Raw genomic sequence first — 25,188 nt, forward strand, 5'->3', positions numbered from 1 at the left:
CGCTGGCTGCGTCTTCCAGGTGGCTACGATGATTATTGCGTCGCCCTGTTTGCTCTAGAATTGGCCACGATGGCCATACGATGCACATCAACATTGTACACGTCAACTGAATGTGTCCGAATCTCATGTCCGCGATCTCCCTGCAACTTGGTGTGAGTGTCCGTCAGTCGTAGGTGGCAGGCAGGATACAGCCACCGTCAGAGCAAGCTCTGCCGAACGGCGATCCGCTACATCACTCCTTCCTTCGCCCGAAGCCGCGTCTGCATAGCGCCGTCTCGACCTCCTTTCGGCGACCGCTCCCGTGACCAGGTGCATTTGCTGGTCCTTTGTAGGTAGGGCCGCCAAGATAGCAGGCTCTGCCGGCCAACGATCCGCCACTCGCTTCGCCCCATCAGATTGTACCTCTCCATTCACCAACTCGCTAATAACTATACAATGAACGCGTTGGCATTTCTGCCAGTGCACTGCCCGTTTATACCTTCATACGCCGTACTACTGCCATCTGTATATGTGCATACCGCTATCCCACGAGTTTGGTCATTTCAGTGTAAGTCCATCATATTTGTCCACTATAAATGGGCCGTCGTTTAGATTTGCCCTCACAACTATACAACAGTATTGCAGTAAGGTTTTTGTTCTATGTAACAATTGAAACAATCATTGAAGGAAAGAGTAGTTTATTAAGCACTTTGCTGTAATACTCTTATGAGACGAGACAACAAGCTCAGTATGGAGTGGAATATATACTGAAGTATGGCGTTCAGATTCGCTCATGCACCTAAAATCTCTCTGACATTGGAGTCCAGATTTCCCATACAGCACGAAGCCTGTAACTTCTATAAACTGCCAGAATCCGATCACAGTGGTAGTGTCCAACATGCTTTCATCGTCACAGCAGTAGAACAGGTTGAACTGGGTAACTGTAGAAACACTACATTTTGCTATTCAATGCGTCATTTAAAACACACATAGGTCTTGTAAATCCTGAGACTTTTCAGTGTCTCAACGGAACTAAATCGACAGAGGTAAAGAGTACCGCAGGGAAGTGTGATAGGACCAAAAACAATGTTCAAATGTGTGTGAAATCTTATGGGACTTAACTTCTAAGGTCATCAGTCCCTAAGCTTGCACACTACTTAACCTAAATTATCCTAAGGACAAACACACACACCCATGCCCGAGGGAGGACTCGAACCTCCGCCGGGACCAGCCGCACAGCCCATGACTGCAGCGCCTGAGACCGCTCGGCTAATCCTTCGCGGCGTGATAGGACCGTTGCTGTTCACAAGATATATAAATGATCTAGTAAAAAGCGTCGGATGCTCTTTAAGGCTACTTCCAGATGATGCAGTTGTTTATATCAAAGCAGCAAAGCCAGAAGATAGTAAGAATTTGCAGAAAGACCTGCAGAGAATTGATGGATGGTGCAAACTCTGGCAGTTGACCCTGAACGTAAATAAACGTAACATATTGCGCACACGAAGGAAAAGAAATACACTACTGTACAGCTACACTACTGATGACAAACAGCTGGAGACAGTGTCTGCCGTAAAATATATAGGCGTAACTATCCAGAGCGAGATTAAGTGGAGTGACCATGCAAAACAGGAAGTGGGAAAAGCAGACACAAGACTCAGATTCATCGGAAGAATCTTAAGGAAATGTAACTCATCCACGAAAGAAGTGGCTAATAAGGCGCTTGTTCGCCCGATTCTTGAGTATTGTTCATGTATCTGGGATCCCTATCAGGTAGGACTGATGCAGGAGATAGAGAAGATCCAACGAAGAGCGGCGCGTTTCGTCACGGGATCGTTTAGCTGGCGAGAGAGCGTTACGGAGATGCTAAAAAAACTCCACTGGCAGACGTTACAAGAGAAGACGTTGTGCGTCACGGAGAGGTTTACTACTGAAATTTCGGGATAGCACTTTTCAGGAGGACTCAGATAACATATTATTTCCCCCACATACAACCCGCGTATTGATCACGAGGAGAAAATCGAGAAATTAGAGCCAATACAGAGGCTTACCGACAATCATTCTTCCCACGCACTATTCGCCAGTGGAACAGGATTGGAGGGATCAGATAGTGGTACCGAAAGTACCCTCTGCCACACACCATTAGGTGGCTTGTGGAGTATGATGTAGATGTAGATGAATGTGTATACCAGCAGCATTCTACTGTGAATTGTGTAGGCGCTAACCTTAGGTGAACAACAACATTAGTATCGTTCTTGCAATCTCTAGTTAACACTACTCTAAAGTCAGATTCTTTGGCCTTTATTTTTCACTCACTATCCGTAAAACCACAACATTCACTCAACTATCAATACTCTCATTTCCAGTCGTACTCCCACATGACAAAAACACAACACACATCATCTCTTCCATCCACCTTGAGCGTTCTTTCCCTGTTTTTGCAGCGGCAGTACCTCAGAGTGGGCGGCAGTAACACATACCAGACGGATAACTTGATATGTTTCAACTGGTAGTCGAAGCAATGGCACGCCAATGACATTTCCGCCAATTTCGCAGCAGAGGGCATCAAACAGTCGACGCAGGCAGACACACCTGCAGGAAAGTTTCGGCGCTGATTCAACATTGGTCGAACCTATGCGTCAGATAATTGACGTGATAAACAAGAATTGGACGTATGAGGGTGTTTCAAGTGATTTCTTATGGAAGTGAGTCACAGTTCTATAGGAATCTTTCAGTGAGTTTCGGACTGGCATCCGATTCTTCCACAGGTACATTTACATGTTCGTACCACATTACGTCACTCTCGACTGAAACTCTAAGGTATTTTACGGTTGTTTCCAGCGTTCGTCAATAATACAGTCGAACGGTAATGCGTCATTCCGGCTTTTTACACGCACTACGTTGCATTGATATATCTCGGAATTCAAGACGACGTTTATTCCCGAAATTTCGTACACAGGAGTGGAGGTCGTCTTGCGTTCGCGGCATATAATGTGGTTTTTCTTTCCGTTACCGAACAGAACTTACAGCTTCTATTAAACTATAGTTCTACTCTCTGCCGTGACCACCGCTTTAACCTCGAACATATGCATGCGCTTTTTAAGCATTGTTGTACGACAGCACGAAGTGTTTATGGCGGCAAATTTTTTTCATCTGTTGTCTGATTTTGGAGGTCCACTTCTAAACTGCATAGTAAAATGTGTAATGGATCGTGGTGTAGAACAACGTTGCTCAATATTAAGTTTCCCAGTTGGATGAAGGTGCTACTAGGAGCCCAATTTCAAAATCATGTTTTTTCGGCATGCAGAAGCAACAAACGATTGTGCGGCTTGGAGAAAGTATGGAACCATAGAAGCCAATGTTCGCAGGTGGCAAGAGGCCAATGGACATCTGAAAAATAAGAGGTCGAATAGGAAAGCTTTCAGTGGCCCACAAAGTGGCCATACCGCACATACTGAAATGGAAGTAATGGCATTTGCGCGGGAGAAACGTAGACAAGGAATGACACTTTTATGAGATCTCATACGAAACACAGCTCATGATTGGAACAAGAACACGTAGTAAAATTTAAAGCCAGTTCTGTGTTGTGATACATGAATGATGAAACGCAATGGATTCGCATTGCAACGTCGAAGTATCGCACACTCCTTGTTTAGTGTCTTCCACCTTCATATGTGAAGAAATAGGTCGCGTATCAGTGATACGTTATAAAACTGAGAAAGAAGTTTGTTTACCCCTTAGGACAAATCTGAAACTCTGGCGAGACTCTCGTTTACTTCGATATGGCATCCAGCAAAACAGTAGAAGGAACAGGCGCCGACAGTATATTGGTCCGCACTATGGGCAGTGAGAAATTATGAATCATCGTGATGTGTGTGCTTGTCGATGGAACGAAGATGTCTTCCTCAACCGTAAAATTATGCCAAAGGAAAAGCTGCTGTTTGGTGTTATATTTCGTTGCAACGGAAAATGATGCATAAGCAATGAGTTGCCTTCGTACAGTCTGGAGCAGGACTGCAGGTGCTCTTCTAAAGAATCATAGGAAGTTGATCCTTGATACTTTCAAGGAACATATGACACCAGCAACGAAGGCAGAAATTCTGAAATTAAACACAGATCTTGTCGTCATTCCAGAAGGCACGTCTTCGCATCTACAAATGTTTGATGTGGTGGTGAATGAGCCATTTAAAGAGCATCTGACTGGAGGTTGATCCCTCTGCTCCCCCATATGAAAACAGTGTCTCAAGTCTTACTTACTGCTTCTCTTCGCACAGTACATTCGTTTTTAAGAACCAAGAAAGCCTTTTGACAGGACAAGATCAGTAGGTTTCAAACTGGCAATGAAAAGATATGTTCTTACGTAGAAACTCATTTGCTTCTCGAGATAGTGTCCTTTCCATGGAAATTTGTGGACTTAGATTTCATTTACTGTCTTATTCAACGTCATGTAGAGTCAACTGAATTCCAAGCATACTGTGAAGTTCGTTTTCTTGTTGGCTTTCAGATGACTTAAACCAGTGCTACCCCTATATTGTAGAAATCTTTATTATAGTTAATTCTTGTCGCAGAGTGTACCATGTTCTTTCACGCACCTGTAATCGCCGATAGCCCATTACGTTATTTTACATTTTCGGCAAGTTTCCATACGTGTTCGCAGTTTTTGGGCGTCCTTAGTCATCTTCCAAGAGCCATAGTGCCGATTTTGAAACAAACCATTGTATTATTAACTGTTTAAAATGGAATATCAGGCCCTTAACAAACAAACATTCACCGACTTTGGATGAAATTCCATTGTCGACAAACGTCATAAATAAAGAATTACACAACTGTGCAGTATTTCAGTATACCATTTTAAAGGAACACTCTCAATACGATTGCTTCAAACAGATGTAGTGTGGAGACTCTCTAGAAGTAGGTAACTTTCATTTTTACAAACTGATGGGTTTGGTGACTTCTTCAAGAGTCGTCTGTTGTGATAAGCCACATTTATGGATTTATATTGGTCTGCAGGAGAAGTCTTTATGTAGTGTGGAGACTCTCTAGAAGTAGGTAACTTTCATTTTTACAAACTGATGGGTTTGGTGACTTCTTCAAGAGTCGTCTGTTGTGATAAGCCGCATTTATGGATTTATATTGGTCTGCAGGAGAAGTCTTTATGTGTACTTCGCATCTTCCGTGAATGTGGGACTGAGTGAATAAAAAACTGACTACCATCATTTGTTCAGAACAACGGCTTTAGCGAAGAGTCAGCCAATCTAAAATTCATTACATCAAAACGAATGTAGGTCAGGGCTATTGTTGCAGGAAGTAATAGTTTACTGCGTGGCTTCTTTGGGCAGCGCAAAGATACATCTTCATCTACATTTACATGGATACTCTGTAAATCACACTTAGATGACTGGCGGAGGGTTCATCGAACACCTTCACAATAATTCCCTATTATGCCCTTCTCGAACAGCGTGCCGAGGAAACTAACAACTGTATCTTTCCGCGAGAGCTTTGTTTTCCTTTATTTCATTATGATGATTGTTTCCCCCTTGTAGGTCGGTGTCAACAAAATATTTCCGCATTCGGAGGAGAATGTTGGTGACTGTTCGTGATCCCACCGCAACGAGAAACGCCTTTGTTTCAGTGATGTCCGCTCGAAATCCTGTATCATATCCGTGACACTCTCTCCCCTACTTCTCAATAACACAAAACTTACTGCTCTTATTTGAACTGTCTGGATGCACTCCGTTCACCTATTAACCAATAAATCGCAGTCTTCGATTCGTCTTCCCCATAACATTTTATATGTGTTTTTTTCCAGATTTAGTTGTTCGTAGTTGTAATTCCTACGTATTTAGTTGAATTTACGGCTTTTAGATTCGATTGTTTTATCGTGTAAGCGAAGATTAACGAATTCCTTTTAGCACTCATGTGGATGACCGAGCACTTTCATTATTTAGGCTTGGTTATCATTTTACGCCTCAGACAGATATCTTTTGTAAATCGTTTTGCAATTTGTTTCGACCTTCTGTTGACTATACTAGGCGATAAAAGACAGCATCCTCTGCAGCGACCAAATCTCTTCGTTTCAGGGCAGCACTTGCACCCACCGTCCTTAGTTACTTGTTGTGTATATTCCAATTTCTTGTTCTCCTACAGTTTTTAGCCTCTAAAGCTGCCTCTCGTACAATGAAAGTTATTCACTGATGTCCTGTCATCTCGTTCCTTGTTCTTAGGAAAGTTTTCTACATCTTTATTTCCTCGTAGGATCTGCGGAGAATCTTCACATTTTTTATCTTATCAGGCTATCTCAAGTTCAGCATCCTTCTAAAGCAGCATATGTCAAACGCTTTGATTTTCTTCTTTTCCGGGTTCCCCACATTAACCTTGAAGAACAACAATGAATTCGTTGTCGTGCTGTCATTACGGATGAGTAGAACATATATATTATTTAAAAAAAACACTCGTAGGTTGCAGAATGTTTTTATTAACTTAAGAACGATCTATCTCTCGGATAGGGCGTCCTGATGTTATCTGAAAATTTAAGGGAATCACTATATTACAATAAATTCGGCGTGGTCCTACTCTGGATTACTATAAAAGCAAATAAGCTTCGACTACCTATCGAACTAAATTACGCAGACAAACGTAATGTAACTCACGTTAAAAGATAAGAAATTTTCTATTTCATTATTTTGTTACACCGCTTTTGAGCGTAAGGGGTTTTCTATGTCTCTGTGCATAGCTTTCGATCTAGCATGTCCTGCAGGTACTGTATATTCCCATACGTTCAATTAACTTTATTTTTTAATTTATCCTTTACTATTTGAATTTTACGCTATTATCACAGGGCAAACCTGACGGCAGCGTCGCATGGTGACTGTCATTACTACTAGTAGAATATTTAGCATGAGCTCCTATCAGTCATACGTATACTCTATGCGGATACAACCGAACCTCTGGGGCAGTTGTAGTGTATGGCTGTTAACGGTTTGCGTGCGAGGTCCCATTCTGCGCTGCTATACCTGTCGTCGCTTCCCTGATAGATGATAGACATTTCTTGGTTTCTTCTTCGTTCTCTACTAATGACTGATCCCATTGATTTTATTTCATTAATTTTTAATATTTTTCCATATGGATTGCCGTTCAGTATGTTTTATGCGGCATCATGATTATTGACGCCGGCCTGGGTGGGCGAGCGGTTCTAGTCTGGAACCGCGTGACCGCTACGTTCGCAGTTTCGAATCCTGCCTCGGGCATGGATGTATGTGATGTCCTTAGGTTAGTTAGATTTAAGTAGTTCTAAGTTTTAGGGGACTGATGTCCCCAGAAGTTAAGTCCCATAGTGCTCAGAACCATTTGAACCTTATTGGCGGATGCTTTTTGGTAATCAATTTCTGATCTTTCAACGTGAGTTACATTACGTTTCTCTGTATAATTTTATTCGGTCGCTTTTTGAAGCTTATTTGCTTTTATAGTAATCCAGAATAGGACCAAGCCGAATTTATTGTAATATAGTCGTTCAGATAACCTGATAATGCCCTATCGGGCAGAAACGCTTCGTTATTAAGTTAATATAAAACAATCTGCAACCTACGACTGTTTTTTAAATAGTAGCAATAGAAGATTGCTATACCACAGCACCAAGGTGGAATGGAATAGTTTTTACAAATAAGAACATTTAGTCGCTAGATCTGAGGAGGTCTGCTAAGTATTACTCAAGCAGCGAGCATAGTAAGAGAGGAAACTTTCCATAGGGGGTATTTAAGAGGAACATGTGACCATCTCTTAACTCATTTTGCCGCGTATTTGATAAATGAATGCACGATGCACGACGTAATGGGGCAAACAGTCGACGGCTGGAGTACTACTGGAAGACATGCAGGAGCTACGTGCTATGGCAGCAGCTGAAGGCCTTGATGCATGGAGAAGCGTGAAAGAGGCCAGTACCCTTCTGTAGGAGGCGAATGATGACCATAATGATGGTTAAGCTTTGCTGAAGAATGTATATCCTGATACTGTCGAGCCTTCTAGGAAACCAAGAAAGCAACCATAGCCTCCACCGGCGTAGGCAATGAAATGACGCTCTTCGGTAATCGAAACTTTTCTTTCGACTCGGATTCGAATGGTTGGTCTGTTTTGCAGATCAGCTTACATTTTTGTGCACTGATCGTAAATGGAAGGTGTCCACTTTTCAGACACAAATAGCATACAGACATTCAGTTTGTTAAGGACGTACTGTAGACATTTATTCTCACTTTGTTGGCTCTTATGAGTACAGTAGTAATGGTCCAGCACATGAGGGTTATGCCTCTGGGTTTCAGTTTCAGGATGGATCCTCGAATTTTGATGTTCCTGGTGGCCAGTCTGGTGCTGGTTGCCGGGGAGATGGTGCGCTACGACGGCTACCGAGTCTACCGCCTGGTGCCAGCGCATCAGGACCAGTTGGAGTTCCTTAGAGGACTCGTCAAGTATCATCCCGACGTGAGTATTGCGTCACCGCCCTAGCGGAATGTTCCATATTGTTTTTGGCTGCAGTCCTTGTAACAGCAATGGGACTGAAATGTAAGTCGGGATGTCTAACCTTACTTAATGTAACTATAATAACTACGAAATATTCAATGAGTGAATTTAATTATATAGTTCAGATTAATGTGCCGTTTAACGCAACAAGCACTCATACTTTAAAGTTTACGTTAAATTATCATTGGACACCAACAGAGTGAAGATTCATCGGCTTCTGAAGGCGAAACTCTTAATGTTCAATGGAACTACTTCCTAAGTACAGAATCTACATAATATTCACTTTGATTAACAAGTTATTAAAATAACTAAATGTAGCGTGAAAAGCCATATTTATCTCATCGAAGGATATTATAATTCCTAAGAACATAGTGTACAATCAAACACGTATCTGGCGCACTCGAATACTGATAACTCCATTTATTATCGGTATCGACTACAGTTCGATTCTTTCTTCCGAGAACTCCAGAGCCAACACTTACAACACAAGCGGTGACCACAACAACTCACCTTTTAAAAACTGTACTCATGAATATGCTGTATTTAAAATAAATACCCAATCTCAGTTTCCCAATTGTTTAGTTTCTGCTTTAACCAATTTGTTATCAATATCTTATGTTGTTAAACGTTTCTTCTCTGTCAAAGAACAAGATGATGGCTCATGTAGTAGTTCCCTATATTTATATCAAATCGAAATTACTTTTCTCTTTTGAAAACTTTGTTCCCCTTTTGCATATTACTAGAATATATGAGTTATTTCTAAATTTGTACACGAAACGTTCTTTAAGTATTATAAGGGAGCAAAATTTTCACTGAAGCATTCATGACAATACTAGTGTATTTTGTGGTTTTCGTACTTAAATGATAACGACACACACACATAACAGCAAAACTAGTTCTCAGTTAGTTACCACATTAAATTTATATGATTTGAAACATTACATTTCCACTAACACAATAGAAAAGATAACGCAACTATAACTAGTAAATGAAATTGTTGTTGAACAGAATGCATTCTGTACGAGAAGAGGGAAGATTATACCATAAATTCAGTTCGCAGTTCTTACAGATACACTTGTAATATTGTAATAATCACATGTGTTGTCCTTTTCAAACACGAGAGGCAAAAATAAGTAATACTGATATCTCTCTTACAAAAATAAAAGAAACGATGATTTATTTTGTGTTACTACAGTTGGAACGTCCAGTCATCAGGTTTCAGCGTTTTTATAAATGGTCCAAAGCAAAAAAAAAAAGGGGGGGGGGGAAACGACTGCCTCCATATTCTTCTCCACTCAAAACAATGTAATACTTTCAATGCAGTTTTTACTGGTTCGTACCACAGTAACCGTTTGAAGCTGTTGACTTGGACAATTACGAAACGGGTACTACGCTCTACTCACGCAGTAAGAAGCTACACGTCAAAACCATCCGTATTTCCTTATCTCGTGGGTGGAGACCACTTTCGTAATGAAAGGATATTTCACCCTCAAGGAGCGATGAAATTACACACAATTGCAGTACCTACACAAATAAAATAAAATTTCATAACTTTTATAATATTTCTTGTTTTGTACGGAAACAGTAAGTTTGATCTAAATCACTACAAATCCACTGCTGACCACTAAAACTGTAACACGATGAAGGAGGTGTGCAACAAACGCCATCTTAACGTTCAGTGTGCTATACGTTTGAATATGCAAATGGTTAGTATCTCAACATCACCGCGACATATAGACAGAAGTAACATCATCTACATTCCGTGTACTTCAAAAATGGTTAAAATGGCTCTGAGCACTATGCGACTTAACTTCTGAGGTCATCAGTCGCCTAGAACTTAGAAGTAATTAAACATAACTAACGTAAGGACACCACACACATCCATGCCCGAGGCAGGATTCGAACCTGCGACCGTAGCGGTCGCTCGGCTCCAGACTGTAGCGCCTAGAACCGCACGGCCACTCCGGCCGGCATTCCGTATACTGTATCAGGAAAGATTTAATATAGTGGTAGTTGCATATCAGATCGTGTCACGATTCGTGTAAGAAGGAGAAAGCTGTACTAACACGTGTAGGATTTTGATTATCGAGAATGATCGGCTGCCATTCGTCCGCATCACAGGCCTGTCAAGCGAACCTTGAGTCGATGCTATCAGGAGGTTCATATCCAACTCCATGCTGGGTCCCAGCGGCCGCGCTCGGCTAGGTTCGAAATGACAGACACTTTATACTCTCGACCGTGCAGTATTACACTGCAACGTCTTGCAGTATCGTGTTCAAAAGTATACGAACGACCTGAATTGTGTTACACGTGATTTGCATGGAACCCAAATTCCATAATTTTCTTGCAGGTGTCTTAATCTCTTTTCAGTAAAGTCGTTTGGACAAAATATATGTTACAAGAAACCACTAGAGAACACCGCTGTTTAAGGATACGCAAATAAATAAAACGATAACGCAAGTATTAGGAAACACGTTATTTGAGATGACACAGTCCTTAGGGCTGGTAAACATAAATTTATTTCAGGAAATGGTATTTCAAAAAGCAAGCTTCTTCCTGAAATTACATGACGAAAATTTTTGTACTGGACCGGCACTGCTATCCGACAAGTATCATTCCTGTCAACTAACCATGAAAGGTCTTAAATGCGATATCAATTAAAAGTAACAAAGTTTTCGTATGCTTACATTTGATATGACTTGACGTTGGACGGAGAATCGCACTCGCACCTACTCTGGTTGTTAAGGAAGCAAAGTCAAATGTTATAGAATTTTTTCACTAGCAGTGAGATGACCAACAAAAATGTTTTCCCTTGCGAGGATTTAAACCCGGCACCTATCGCCGTCGTTTCCTAGCCACGAACAGTCGTAATAAATAGGCTTACTTCACCAATAGCGAGATGTGAGAACCTCTAAACTGCAAATATGCTGACGAAATGTTCTGTGCTGACTAGGAGTTGAACCCGCATTTATCATTTTTGTTGGCAATACATGACAAGACGTTAAGTACCGAATTCTTTTTCACCGATGGCTGTGAGTGGCATATATGGACATGATATGATGTGATGAAAATCTGACACGAAGTCGAAACAGAAACCTATCGTTATTGTTGATAACGTACGAAATTACGTAAAAACTATTTATTATTTTTCATTTGTAGTTTAGTTTACGCCTGTCCTACAGCTTCAAATGATATGATGAAAATTTTTATGCCAGACAAGGCACAAAAACCAGACAAACGAACTTCGCAGACATCCTAAGGGTTTGGAATCTTGGGGAGACAGCGAAACATGGAACTTTATCGTCGCGGAGGAGTTAAATCCTACAAATTCGAACCCCAGTCCTGTATCAATATTTCAACGTCACCCGTTCAGATGCAATAAGAAACAAGTGCACCGTCGCGTTACACGATCGGTTCATTACTGAAATAAATTTTCTTGTGTGATAATGCTTATTGGTGGAAGTTTCTGCTTGCCACGACTTCTGATTATATCATGGCTTGCTCTGCAGGAAATCTCCTCTAGTCGGTGGCGAAAGGGCATTATGTTTAATGTGGGTTTGGAACCACGCTGAAATTCTACGTTGCTGAGTTGGCGTTACCGGGTGTGAGATAGTCTGTTCGTGCTTGTTAAAAATTGTTGCCTGTAGTACGATTTGACTCCAGACCTTTAGCAGACAATACTAGAGTCATTAAACGAGACCACATAAGAATGACTTATGATCCATACGATATTGCAGCACCTGTGTGTTATTCCGAATTACAATGCAAAGATCCTTTGGACATGCATGCATGTCCGAAGGAACAGACAGTGCAGCAACTACAGCCATTATTAAAGACATGAAATGTATTCACAACTGCGAATATGGAACACCATCAACTTCATAATGGAATGACGACAACGAAAACTTGTTCAGGACAGGGACTCAAACAAGGATTTCCCGACTACCGCGAGCGGTTGCCTTACCATTTGACTACACGAGCACGACCCAAACTTCCGCATGCATGTCCGAAGGCACTTTGCGTCGTAATTCGGAACAACACAGGTGCTGCATTATCGAGTTCATCCGCCGACACCGGGAAAGCGACGTTCAAGTAATATGTCTGCTCTGTATGGAAATATACATAATGGAATACGAGTACAGGTTGTAGACACATGGTTAACGACATATGGAAGTTAGGTTGCGCCCGTCAGTTGTGCTCGAAGAGCCAAATGCTGCCGGCACGGTGGCTCAGTGTGTTCGATCAGAAGGTTAGCTAATCTCTGTAATTAAAAACCGAGTGAACGTATCGACGAAGAACTTGAACGGGTGTCATCGGACGTCCGCCCCGACCAAATTACTCGGCTAGGCGCGCCGGACCCGGATCGAATTCGCCCGGCGGATTAACGACGAGGACCGATGTGCCGGCCAGCCTGGTTGTGGTTTTTAGGCGGTTTTCCATATCCAGCTAGGTGAATACGGGGATGGTCCCCATATTCCGCCTCAGTTACACGGCTCGCAGACATCTGTACACTTTCTCACTATTCATGGATTATGCTCGATGCAGACAGTTGGGGTACACTAATTCCGTCCTGGGGGAGGGGTGGGGGTGGGGGGTGGGGGGTGGTACGGGATGGCGGCAGGAAGGTCATCCGGCCAACCCTTAAACATTAACATGTCAAATCCGATAAACGATGGCTGACAGTGCGTAACTGCGGGACAAGGCTCAAGCGATAGAATATAGAATGAAATGAGATAAAAAAAAATGCTAAGGCGATCGCTTGCGATAAGCGGGAAATCCGCGTCCGAGTACCGGTCCGGCAGAAACTTTCATTGTCGTTATTCCATTATACAGCTGATCGATTCCACATTCTCACTTGCGAATACATTTCGTGACTTATTACATTGTCATAACAAAGGATGTTCCTCACTTCATGAGAATTTACATTTCTGAGAGATATATAACAGCCTTATCAACAAATCATTACGTTGATGAATTTTTAGCTCTGATATGAAACTTCCTGGCAGATGACAACCTTGTGCCCCACGGGAAACGAAACCCACGAACTTGTTTTTCACGGTCATTTACTACAGTGGCTCATCTACTCAATCACGACTCGCTAACCCTCTTCACAGCTTTACAACTGCCAGGTACCACGTTGAAGTTCCGATTGGGCACACAGTTTTCGTTAGCCATTAAGTTCTGCATCAGGCCACATTCCGCTGCAGAGTAAAAAATTCAGTTTGGAAACAATCTCCAATGCTGTCGGCAAGCTATGTCTCCTAAATATACACAGCTGGCCACCGTAAATGCAACACCAAGAAAGACAAGAGGTAGCACAACAAGATTTATTTTGTAGATAACATGTTGACCAAGTATCAAATGATTACGTTTACAGACGTCTGTGACATGTGGTTCCTGCCAGAAACAGTAGCCAGAGTAGCCGCCATTGTTGGAGATCACCGCTGCCACACGTCTCGGCATTGAGTCAAAGAGACGTTGGATGTGTTCCTGGGGTACAGCAGCCCAAGCAGCTTCCACACGTTGTCAAAGATCATCTGGTGTGGCAGCTGGGGATGTAATCTAGGTCACTCGTTGAGCAACCATGGACCACATGTTTTCTATCGGTGAAAGATCCGGAGAGCGAGCCGGCCAGGGAAGTAATTCAATCTGGTTATTGACGAAGAACCTTTGGACAATGCGTGACACGTGTGGTCGCGCATTATCCTGTTGAAATATGGCTGTGGCCGAGCCCTGAAGGTAAGGAAGGACAACTGGCTCCAGCACCTCGGATATGTAGCGCCGGCTATTTAAAGTACCGGCAATGCGTACTAGAGGCGTGCGAGAGTAATATCCAATACCGCCCCATACCATAATACCCGGTGCAAGACCTGTGTGGCGGTGCATAATGCAGCTGTCCAGCATCCTCTCTCCACGGTGTCTCCACACTCGAATCCGACCATCGTGGTGCTGCAGACAGTAAAGACAACGTCATTCCATTCTGCCGTCCACATCCGTCTGTCATCACACCATTGGCGACGGAGTCGTCTGTGGTTCTGCGTCAATGGTAGACGAAGCAATGGACGTCTTGCGGACAGACCACTCTGCTGTAAACGGCGTCGAATGGTACGCGCAGACACTGGATGATGCGTTACAGACCCAATGTGCTGTACTATGGTTCGGGATGTCACTGAGCGATCCGTCATTGCCATGCGCACAAGTTGTCTATCAGCACGTGCAGTGGTGCACCGAGGTGAATGCGATCGACCACGTCGGTCCGTCGTACCCTCCTGCATCCAACGGTCACATATCCGCATTACAGTTGTTTGGTTTCGTCCAACACGACTAGCGATTTCTCTGTATGATAATCCACAATCTCGGTAAGCCACTATCCTTCCTCTGTCGAACTCGGATACTTGATCAAAAGATGTTCGCTGTTGTCTACGATGCGTAACTGATCGTCTTGTGAAACAACCACAAGGTAAACACACGTGCCGAACGTACACTCGTCGAAATCGCCAAGCCTTAAATGGCGCTATGAGGTGGCGCCACAGGCGCGCGTGATGTGCGTCTGCGCTGAAATTCTAATCAGTTGCATATCTCATCGCTGCAAACCCATAGTGTAAATTTCGCTTGATTCGGATGCTTCCTTCAGGGTGTTGCATTTACGGTGGCCAGCAGTGTATTTTCTTCCAGCAGTCTTAGTCCAAATGACACGGGGCAACTTCTGTATTGAGGGCAAGTACTGGCAGAATAAAGTTGTGACGGCTGCTCGCGCGTCCTGCTTGGAAAGCTCAGTCATTAGAGCAATTGCCAGTAAAATGCAGTCGTCCTAATTTTGAGTCCCGATACAGTATACTACTTTAATCCGCCACAATGTCTCAAACATTTCCTTGTTCGTCCTCATCGTTTTACCAGCAGCCTCGGCTACCCAATGCATACTTTCGACTTGATTTTGTAATCACCGACATAATATTACATGACGGTCATATGTACGAACTGCCAGTACTGTAAGATAAGAAAACGTCAGCAAATATGTTGCTTTCTAACTGAGCTGCTAAAGTGCTCTTTGTATCTATGGTATGTGGATAAATAGGTCTCAGAGTAAACGGAAAGCCTAGATGGCGAGTGCTGCTATCTTTAGTTTTGAATAGCATTTGGTCCTATATTATTGCATAGGCAAAAGTGTTTTGACCATTGGTCATGCAACGTCGAGCGTAAAGAATACTGAAGTATGTAATCTCCGATTCCACGCATAATGGTCCTAAAAAAAGTAGATTGAAGCATAAATTCGTGGAGCTTTGTGAGGCCTGTTGTAAGTAACTTGCTATAAGTACATTCACCATCAGTTATTCTTTATTTGAGGTTCTACTTTTGTTCTTCCTGTTACTTATTGACTGTTGCAAAAAAAAAAAAAAAAAAAAAAATGGTTCAAATGGCTCTGAGCACTAGGGACTTAACATCTGAGGTCATCAGTCCCCTAGAACTTAGAACTACTTAAACCTAACTAACCTAAGGACATCACACACATCCACCCCCGAGGCAGGATTCGAACCTGCGACCGTACCGGTCGCGCGGTTCCAGACTGTCTAATTTAACACAACAAATAGTGCCCAAAATACGAGTCTGCCCAGAACTTTACACTTTCTTGATAAACCAGTAAACCATCCATTCTTTAAAGAATCGAATTCCAATGTATAAAACAGTTTCAAACATCTGATCACTTTATAAATTAGTTAGTGGGTTAAATATGTGACGTTAAGAATGTAAGCAAGAAAAGTTTAGCAAAATATTTGATATTGGAAGTCGCTAAGTGTTCTAATTAACAAATATAGGTTGCGTATATTCCGGTAAATGTGCACTAAATTTTAAGCGAAAGCTAATTTTTAAAGCATCGTAGCTTTTAAGACGTCACATCTACTGAATCATGTATCGTATAATGATCCAATTTTGCAATTATATTCAATAATACATTTAAATACTGTCTGCAAAACGCTTTGCGAATACAGTTACTCATAAAGAAGCAATAAATTAAAAGGTCATGACTGGTGCGGCTGTTTTACTGCACGAGCAACGAAAATGTGGTGAGTTGCGAGCTAACATCTCAAAGATGTTCAGGCTCACATTCGGTTCCTCTTCGTCGAAATGTCTTGGCTCAAACTCGTCTAGGGACGTGTGGCATTATACACCCTAAATTAGACACTTGTGACCCTTAGGTTAAATTGTGTGGCTGATGGCAAGTTTGCGAAACACAAATTTAACGTAACAAATAAGAACAGTAATAATAATATCGGGAACTAAATTAACGACCCATAAATGATGTAGGCCACACACTTGCGATTTGGTTAGAATAATGTTTATTCAGAAAGCAAACCAACAGAGAAAGTGGTCGTATTTTGATCTACTGTTAAACTCGAACTCATATCCATTTGACACAGTTCGATCATTCACAATCTCATCGCGAAATACAAGTTCGATACTCCACCTCGTTAACTATGCGAAAAGTTAGAGTTCACACCAGGCACGCGGCTGCTCACCGATCAGAGACTAAGTCCCGCGATACCACACATCACGAAATTTTCTAAGTTGTTTCACTTCCTGCCTGCCTGAAGACCGACTGTGCGCTTTCCGAACTGTAGCCTTCAGTGTCTCCAGCCGAACTGTCCCCCTGCCCGACTGGGGCCGCGTCCCCCGCGTGCCGAACATCGTCGCTCAGCTGACTAGGGCAGTTCCCTTTCCTGAAGCCGTCCATCTGATCGGCCACAGCTTATCTACATTATTTTACATTATAACATATTTAAATAATCAAAGCTTGACCACTCCCTCCATTACTACAAAATTAAATACTTTTCATAAATGTTTCCCTTTATGGCCGATCATAGGCTCGCTATATTTAACACTGCTACGTCTCCTTGGCCACAAAAGCCTTCTACTGGGTCTTCCTACGACGTAGGTTCTCGTCTGTCTCCCTCGCACACTACAGCGCTTAGGCCTCAATAGACAATAGACGCGTATGAGTTTCCCCACCTCGTGGTGAACCTACGCCCTTTGTGGCATCCGGTCCTGGACGACAGCGTTCGTTTCACAATTCCTGAAGGCTGACTCTTTCAGCATATACTTAAATGAGAGCGAAATGCTCGTTATCTCACGGAGTGATAAACCTTTTTCCTTTCGTAATATTTTTAAGGGGGGGTTTCAGCGAGAAAAAGTTTTGCAAAGGTTAGAAATTTTATATGAAGTTTATTGCAAGTTCGTAAGTACTCTCACTCTCAACTAGTCGATGAATATAGTTTGGGGAACTTGCCACGATGAGTTACGCTTTATCCAGACAAACAGGGCGTTCGGAAATTCCCGTTGTAAACTTCTAGGGTTGGTAGAGGGAAGTGAGTAGATAATATTTTGAACTGGAACCCATGTCCGGAAACGAATCGCGTCCGCGCTAGAACCATCTGAAAACAAGTTGGAAATGCGACCACTTCCACAAGTCACTGATTAGGCATGACCCAGTACATCACTTGTTTTTCAATTCCACTCACTAATAGCCAAAGGAATTGCTCGTGTGCTCGTTGACGGCTTCTCTTCAACGTGATGAAGTACGGGCTCTTCCATTTCGTATGTGTGGCGTCTACTTAAAGCACGAAAGTCACGCCTACTGACGGTGAAGTTAGCCTTGCTCGAAGCTGTTGCATAATTGTGGCGAAAAGGGTATGTGATGGAGTCGAATGTTATGGAGAACGATATTGATAAAGGCTCATCTATTACCATGAGCTTCGCCATTCGGAAGGACCACGTCGATATATTCTGCAAGTACGTACTCAACCATGTACCTTCAGCATTCGCACACATGTCAAGTGACACCAGACGATCCGACGTAACCACACGCCAACATGACAACCCTGTTGCGTACCAGTCTAGCAAACATGTTTTCAAACGGCGGTAGCACGGAAACAGTGTTTTTCCGGACTTGAGTTCCTATTCAGAATGTTGTATATTCTTTCTCCTGTCCTGTCCTGGAAGTCTGTAACGGGCATTTCAGAAACCCTATACACAGAGCGTAATACGTGTCTTATTGTATCGACCCTTTATCTTAATAAAAAGATCACAGCAGCACTTTAAATTTTTAAATTTGCTGACTATATGAAAGGCTGAAAGTCAAATTTTTGTTTTCCCCGGTAGCTGTTAGATAACATGCCCCGGGCTAATCGCTTAGTGATACAGATTACGCAGTTTCGACCTAGGTAGGGTCTTTGTCAACGTGAAGTAAGAAAGAAAACAGGACGCTGTGTGTAATGACTCGAATATGTCGTCTTTAACCAAAACTGTCTTTCAGAATATAAAATCAAGAGGAACTAAAAGTATCATAAACTCATAACAATTACAATACAATTGATGTGGTGCTGTGTCAGTAAAAGCAAAAAACACCTGATGAATGAGCTTTTTAATTTTCAGGCCGTTTAAGACACAGAAAAACAAAAGTAACAGGAAAAGGTTCACTTAAGTGAGCGCGTCATGGAATCTGTATACAGCTCCCCACAGCTGTCGCATTTTGCTCATAGTTCATATCCTGACTCATTGATTGTTATAACAGACTGCCACATTAGATAATACGGTAATCTGGCTCTGTGGACTAAAATAACTTTAATTTCGTTTCATCTTGTAGACTACTGAAAACTGTTAATAACGATTCCAAGATGGCCCCTGTAGACTTGAAGTTACCTATTATAATATTTCTCATGGGCTCTTGCTTAACTAAAAAGAATCGGAGTCTTGTAAATAGCGCAAACCAGAACGCCATATAGCCATGAACATTAAACATGTCACTCTTGTCATCACCGTGGAATGACTTACAAAGCATCAAAATTGGCCGGCCGGTGTGGCCGGGCGGTTCTAGGCGCTTCAGTCTGTAACCGCGCGACCGCTACGGTGCCAGGTTCGAATCCTGCCTCGGACATGGATGCCTGTGATGTCCCTAGATTAGTTAGGTTTAAGTAGTGCTAAGTTCTAGGGGACTGATGACCTGATATGTTAAGTCCCATAGTGCTCAGAGCCATTTGAACCATTTCGAGCCAGCACGAAAATTGGCGGAGGAGGAGGAGGTTAGTGTTTAAAGCCCGTCGACAACGACGTTATTAGAGACGGAGCGCAAGCTCGGATTAGTGAAGGATGGGGCAGGAAATCGGCGGTGCCCTTTCACAGGAACCATCCCGACAATTGCCTGAAATCACTAAAAACCTGAATCACGATGTCCAGAAGCGGGTTTGATGCATCGTCCCTCCGGATGCTTGACTAGTGTCTCGGTGTGGAAACTGCTGAGGCTACAAATTTGTACGTGACATTGATAAAATAAATTAAACATTTCGGGATCAAACACGATTCATTGTTTCGATAAGTATTTCCGTTTTGAAATCGCTACTACACAGCGAACAAACGCTGAATAGGTTTCACGAAAGACCTCTTCGAGTACTTTAGGACATTTAGTTCCGTACCTCGAGGTCACGGTGAGGATGTGGGTCGGCTGAGAATATTTTTTCCTGTAATTCCGTAATAGTGCCGCATGGTGAGATAGCGTGCTGCGTCGCACCGGCTCTGCGATGACAACAGTAGTGCGCGGCTTACATTCCTCACGGGAGTTCCGTTCTTTGGCCGCTCTAAATCGCAGCATCGCTTACCAAACACTGCAGCTGCCAATACAATTATTCTACCGTTCTGTGAACGACCGACCGAGCGGAGTAGCGCAGTGGTAGCTCGCTGAATTCCAACTCGGGAGATCGACGGTTCAAGGACTCGTCCCACCATCCTGATATACGTTTTCCTTGATTTCTCTAAATCGCTTTTGGCAAATGCCACGATGTTTCCTTCGAAAGGGCACGGCTGCTTCCTTAATCCGAGCTTTCTCTACTGACCTCGTTGTCGACGGGAAGTTAAATACTAATCTCCTCCTCTTCGTGAAAGGAACGAACGTGCAGGCTAACACGCGACCTACGAAACTTGGCAGGATAATTTTCCCGAGACCCAAAATCTTAAATTTGTGTGTCAGAGAAATAGGGAATCCTGTTGGACCAATTCGTCAGAAAAACTTTCACTGCTGCCTGCAACATTTGAATAAAGCTTCCACTCGACAAAGTGTGAAGGGTCATTCTCAATGTCGGCAGGAACCGACCTATCACAGCAGCGAAACGACAGGGATAGGCTTGGGACGTCTCCTGGATTACCTCGTTCGCTGGCGAAAGCCTCAAGCTATGTGACGGGAGCCAACACAGCGAGAATCTGTGATCAGAGAGGAGCCAACTTATCTCGCTTCTGAGCTTTCCAGCACCTGTCCAGCTTCAGACTCTGTAAGTGGGCAGCTTCTGTGCTGGCAGCACTGTTTAGCGCTTTGCATTGGATCTCTGACTGCGCTTTCTTTGTAAGAGACTCTGTGGCTGGTTGGACTCGTTGCTGGAAGTTAATCGCCAGTAGTGTTGGGCAGTTGGAAGTTAGTCGCCAGCAGTGGTGGAAGTATTGTTGGGCAGTTGGAGGTGAACTGCCAGCAGTGATGGATGTTAGGTGTGAGAAGTCAGCATTGATGGAGGGTAGAGGTGTGAAGTGTTAGCGTCGGCTAACAATCTGTACATGTTCGACTTGGAGACTGAATATTATTCATGATTATACACCTTTGTACTAGATGTCAATGACGATTTATGTTTGTGTCTGAAGTGGATGTCACATTATTAAGGTAAAAGAATACATTATTTGGTTTGTAAAAAAATATTTCCTTTGCCAACCACATGCCTATTAGTAGTTAGTGGCTTTAGTAGTTAGAATCTTTTATTTAGCTGGCAGTATTGACGCTCGCCATATTGCAGTAGTTCGCGTAATGAAGATTTTTCTGAGGTAAGTGCTTATTGTTAGGATTTCTCTTTAGTCAGGGCCAGTCTTTTGAATTAGTTATTTCAAGTGAGGTTATCCTCTTTTTGAGCTGTCAGATTGCGTTGCGCTAGAATATTGTGGGTCAGTGTTGACATAATAAGAATAAGTAAAGAGAAAGTAGGTTCACTTGCATTCAATTTCGCTCAGCAGTTTAAGTAAAATGTTTAATAAAGTAGTTTCAACTCTTGCAGTTCAATTTCTTACGAATTAAACAGATGCTGTACTTTGGACGGCTTCTCAAATAATCTGTAGCAGAGAAGCTAAATAATGAGCTTCACAAAATACAAAAGCTATAACTGTGCCTATATACGCGACCTGCTCAGTGTGGCTACTGTTTCTATACTGACAACGTTTGCGCTTACGAACTTAAATAAAATAGGCGCGAATCAAAAGAGGGTGGCGTGGGGTCATGAGCATCGCTAAAGCATATGAGTAAAACTGCTTATATTTTTACATACATAAATTTCTAAATTTGTCTGCTTTTGCAGAATGTAGTGAAACAAAAACAAAAAGTCTCAAAGGTATCTTGCAAGAAATTTCACAAATTAAGAGCTGCGTCTGACAGGATGCTTTTCAGTTGATTGCGTGGCCGGGCTTGCGGCGTACAGTGGACATTAGAGTCATTAGAAGGCAAACATTCACTGGTTAGTGGTACCTAGTCTCAACAGAAAATCCCACAAAGTTCCTGAATCCATAGCGAGAACCTCTAAGATGCAGCAAGTTCAGTAAGGCAAGACAGACTTCCCGAATTTCTGAAGCCAACAGCATTCTCGTCATTAACCCGCTCTCCCAGCCATAGTTCACCATATAATTATACACAGTATCAACAGATGTCCAGCTAAGGTCGCAGGTTCGAATCCTGCCTCGGGCATGGATGTCTGTGATGTCCTTATGTTAGTTAGGTTTACGTAGTTCTAAGTTCTAGGGGACTCATGACCTCAGATGTTAAGTCCCATAGTGCTCAGAGCCATTTGAACCATTTTTTTTTGAACAGATGTCCATAGGATCGTGTTCTGCACTGAAGACGGCATTCCGGTCAACAGACAACCACGCCAGCCATGGCGTCAGGGCATCCATCAAACCAGGTAGTAGCCGTGCGGTTCTAGGCGCTCCAGTCAGGAGCCGCGCTGCTGCTACGGTCGCAGGTTCGAATCCTGCCTCGGGCATGGGTGTGTGTGATGTTCTTAGGTTAGTTAGGTTTAAGTAGTTCTAAGTTCTAGGGGACTGATGACCGCAGCAGTTGAGTCCCATAGTGCTCAGAGCCATTTGAGCCAAACCCGGTAGCATTTGTCGGGTAGTCCCACATCCTCAACCGCTGTGTACACTGTCACAGACGTTGCAGTGTGGCACAAAAATCTCTACAGTGGAGAGCCGTAGGAAGAATGTAAGCAGGACAGTCGCAAACTGATGTGGCCCGATGGCTTAATGAGAAGCATTCTGTTGTTTCTCGGATGTGACAACAGTTTGTGGAGAACGAAACTGTATCTCAAAGACCAGGGCAGGGCCGACCACGTGTGACATCAGAAAGAGAGGTCTGTTATTTGTCTGTAAGGGCACGACGGTACCGCGTTAGTACTGTACGGCAACTGGCATCTGACCTCGCAACAGCCGTTGGACGTGTTGTGTCAAAGCAAACGAAATAAAGAAGGCTTTGACGGAGTGGCTTTTACTGTCGGAGACTTGCTGTGTGTGTACCTCTGTGCGTCTTCTCAGAAGGGAACGTCCAGAGTGGAGTCGTCAACTTGCTACAGTGGGCCAATGTTCTTCTCACAGTTGAGTCCCGAATTGGTCTGAAGAGTGATTCTCAACGGATTCGCATCTGGAGGGAACGTGTAACACGATTTCTGGACCCAAACGTTGTGGAAACAGACCAATATCGAGGAGGATCCCTAACGGTGTGTGCAGGGATTATGTTGACCACTCGAACAGTTCTTCGTGAAACTGTACTGGTGAATCGGTAAGGTTTAACTGCTGTCAGGTACTGCGACGAGATCTTGGGACCTCACGTGCGGCTGTTGCGAGGTGCTGTGGGCCCAGACTTGGTACGGATGGACAATAATACTTGACCCCACAGCGCATGTGTGGTTGATGTTTTGTTGGAAACAGAAGATATTTCACGCATGACGTGGCCTGCTCGTTCTTCCGATTTGAAACCCACAGAGCATATCTGGAATGCACTGTGGAGACGAATTGCATCACGTCAGCATCCACCAACCACTCTCCAAGACTTGCGAACGGATCAGCAGGAAGAATGGTCATTATTGCCTCACTGTGAAATTCATGACATCATCCACAGCATGTCCCGTCGTTGTCAGACCTGTACTGCTGCCACAGGTGGTCACGCTCCATACTGAGCACAGCGATCAGTTGCCGGAATGTGTGTGCAAAGTCGCTAAGATGGAAAAACTAAAAACATTTTTATCTACCGCTATGCACGTTGCAGCTTACTTTCTGTTTTATTTACACAGTTTATACTTTACTATCACATGTTGATACTGTTTCGTGGCAAAATACAGGCAGCCTACAAAATTTCCGTTTGTTCCTTTAATTTTGGACAACATTGCATTAAAATAATTTTATTTATTATTATTTTAGTTATTAAAAACGTAGGCATTTGCTTTTGTTATAAGTGATGGTTACAGCTAGTTCTGTGTGGGAGAGGGGGGAGCGGGAGAGGGAGAGAGACAGTAAAACCTGTGAGCCTACAACCCAGTGCCCCCTCCCCCCTCGTGAATCGAGCGGTGATCCACACATGAGTACCAGACCACTCCTGTGGCGCTGTCACATGACAAACTACACGAATTTAGAAAGCCACTAACTCAGTCCCGATAACAAAGTACTCAAAATAAAAAAAAAGGTCGCAAATCATGAATCTAAGTAGTTCTCAACCTGGGGCTAATCAACCCCTGAGGGGTGAAATGAAATTTTCTGAGGGATAACATTGTTTACATAAATTATCAATAATTACTTTTTCTCAATTAGGGGCATTAATCCGGTAGAGGTTACAGATTCCTCACATAGTCCACCCACTACACAAATATGTTGTGCTTTCTCCCGTACATTTCTGATAAAAGTGAGACACAGACGTAACAAATGTCTTCAAGTTGTAGATAGTACATCCAGTCATTCAGATATTGCTTCGTTACTCGCTTCGAAACAGATAAATAAATTAACTGACAGAACGACACAGCAGTAACTACGGCAGTCACGCAAGTGACGTAATGGTGAGGAGTAATTCACGTTTTTTCTACATCATCATTCTTTCTAAAACACACACACACACACACCCACACACACACACACACTCACTCACACACACACACACACACACACACACACACACACACACACACACTCATTCACACACACGCGCGCTAAGTATCATTCATCTTTCACACGTTTCATCATCTTAAAAATAAGAGTGTTCCAAGGAAAGTCTGTCATACTACAGCTTAGTTAAGTGCTAAAGTCGGTTATAATGTGGTGGGGCGGGAGGGGTGATAATGTGGTGGAGGGGGGGGGGCAACAGACGGCAAGTGGGGCGGGGGTAATACCTAATATCCAATTGCACTCAGGGATAAAGGCCTAAGAAAGACTGGGAACCGCTCCTCTAAGTGCTCTACTCAATCCAGTTGCTTTTAATAACTTGCTATGACGAAATAAATTACAGCATTTCATTTATATTACAATAGTGTTCAAGCATATTTTATGTATTTGGTGTATCCTTTGAAGGAATGACAGTATCCAAAGAGCATGGCTGCGCCTTATCAACTGCTTCAAGTATCATTAATGGAAGATCACAATGTCACATTC

The 25,188-nt window shown here is 43.0% G+C and overlaps 1 protein-coding gene across 1 annotated transcript in view; it reads left to right on the forward strand.

The window, feature by feature from the left end:
* Positions 1–25,188, forward strand: part of LOC126251876 (zinc carboxypeptidase-like) — a 129,391-nt gene that overhangs the window by 20,925 nt on the left and 83,278 nt on the right. The window contains exon 2 of the mRNA XM_049952566.1: positions 8,289–8,448. Within this exon, the coding sequence (XP_049808523.1) occupies positions 8,296–8,448 (153 nt within the window). The 5' untranslated portion in view covers positions 8,289–8,295. The remainder of the gene's footprint in view (positions 1–8,288; positions 8,449–25,188) is intronic.

This window comes from Schistocerca nitens, chromosome 4, assembly GCF_023898315.1.
Source record: "Schistocerca nitens isolate TAMUIC-IGC-003100 chromosome 4, iqSchNite1.1, whole genome shotgun sequence".
Taxonomy (NCBI): domain Eukaryota; kingdom Metazoa; phylum Arthropoda; class Insecta; order Orthoptera; family Acrididae; genus Schistocerca; species Schistocerca nitens.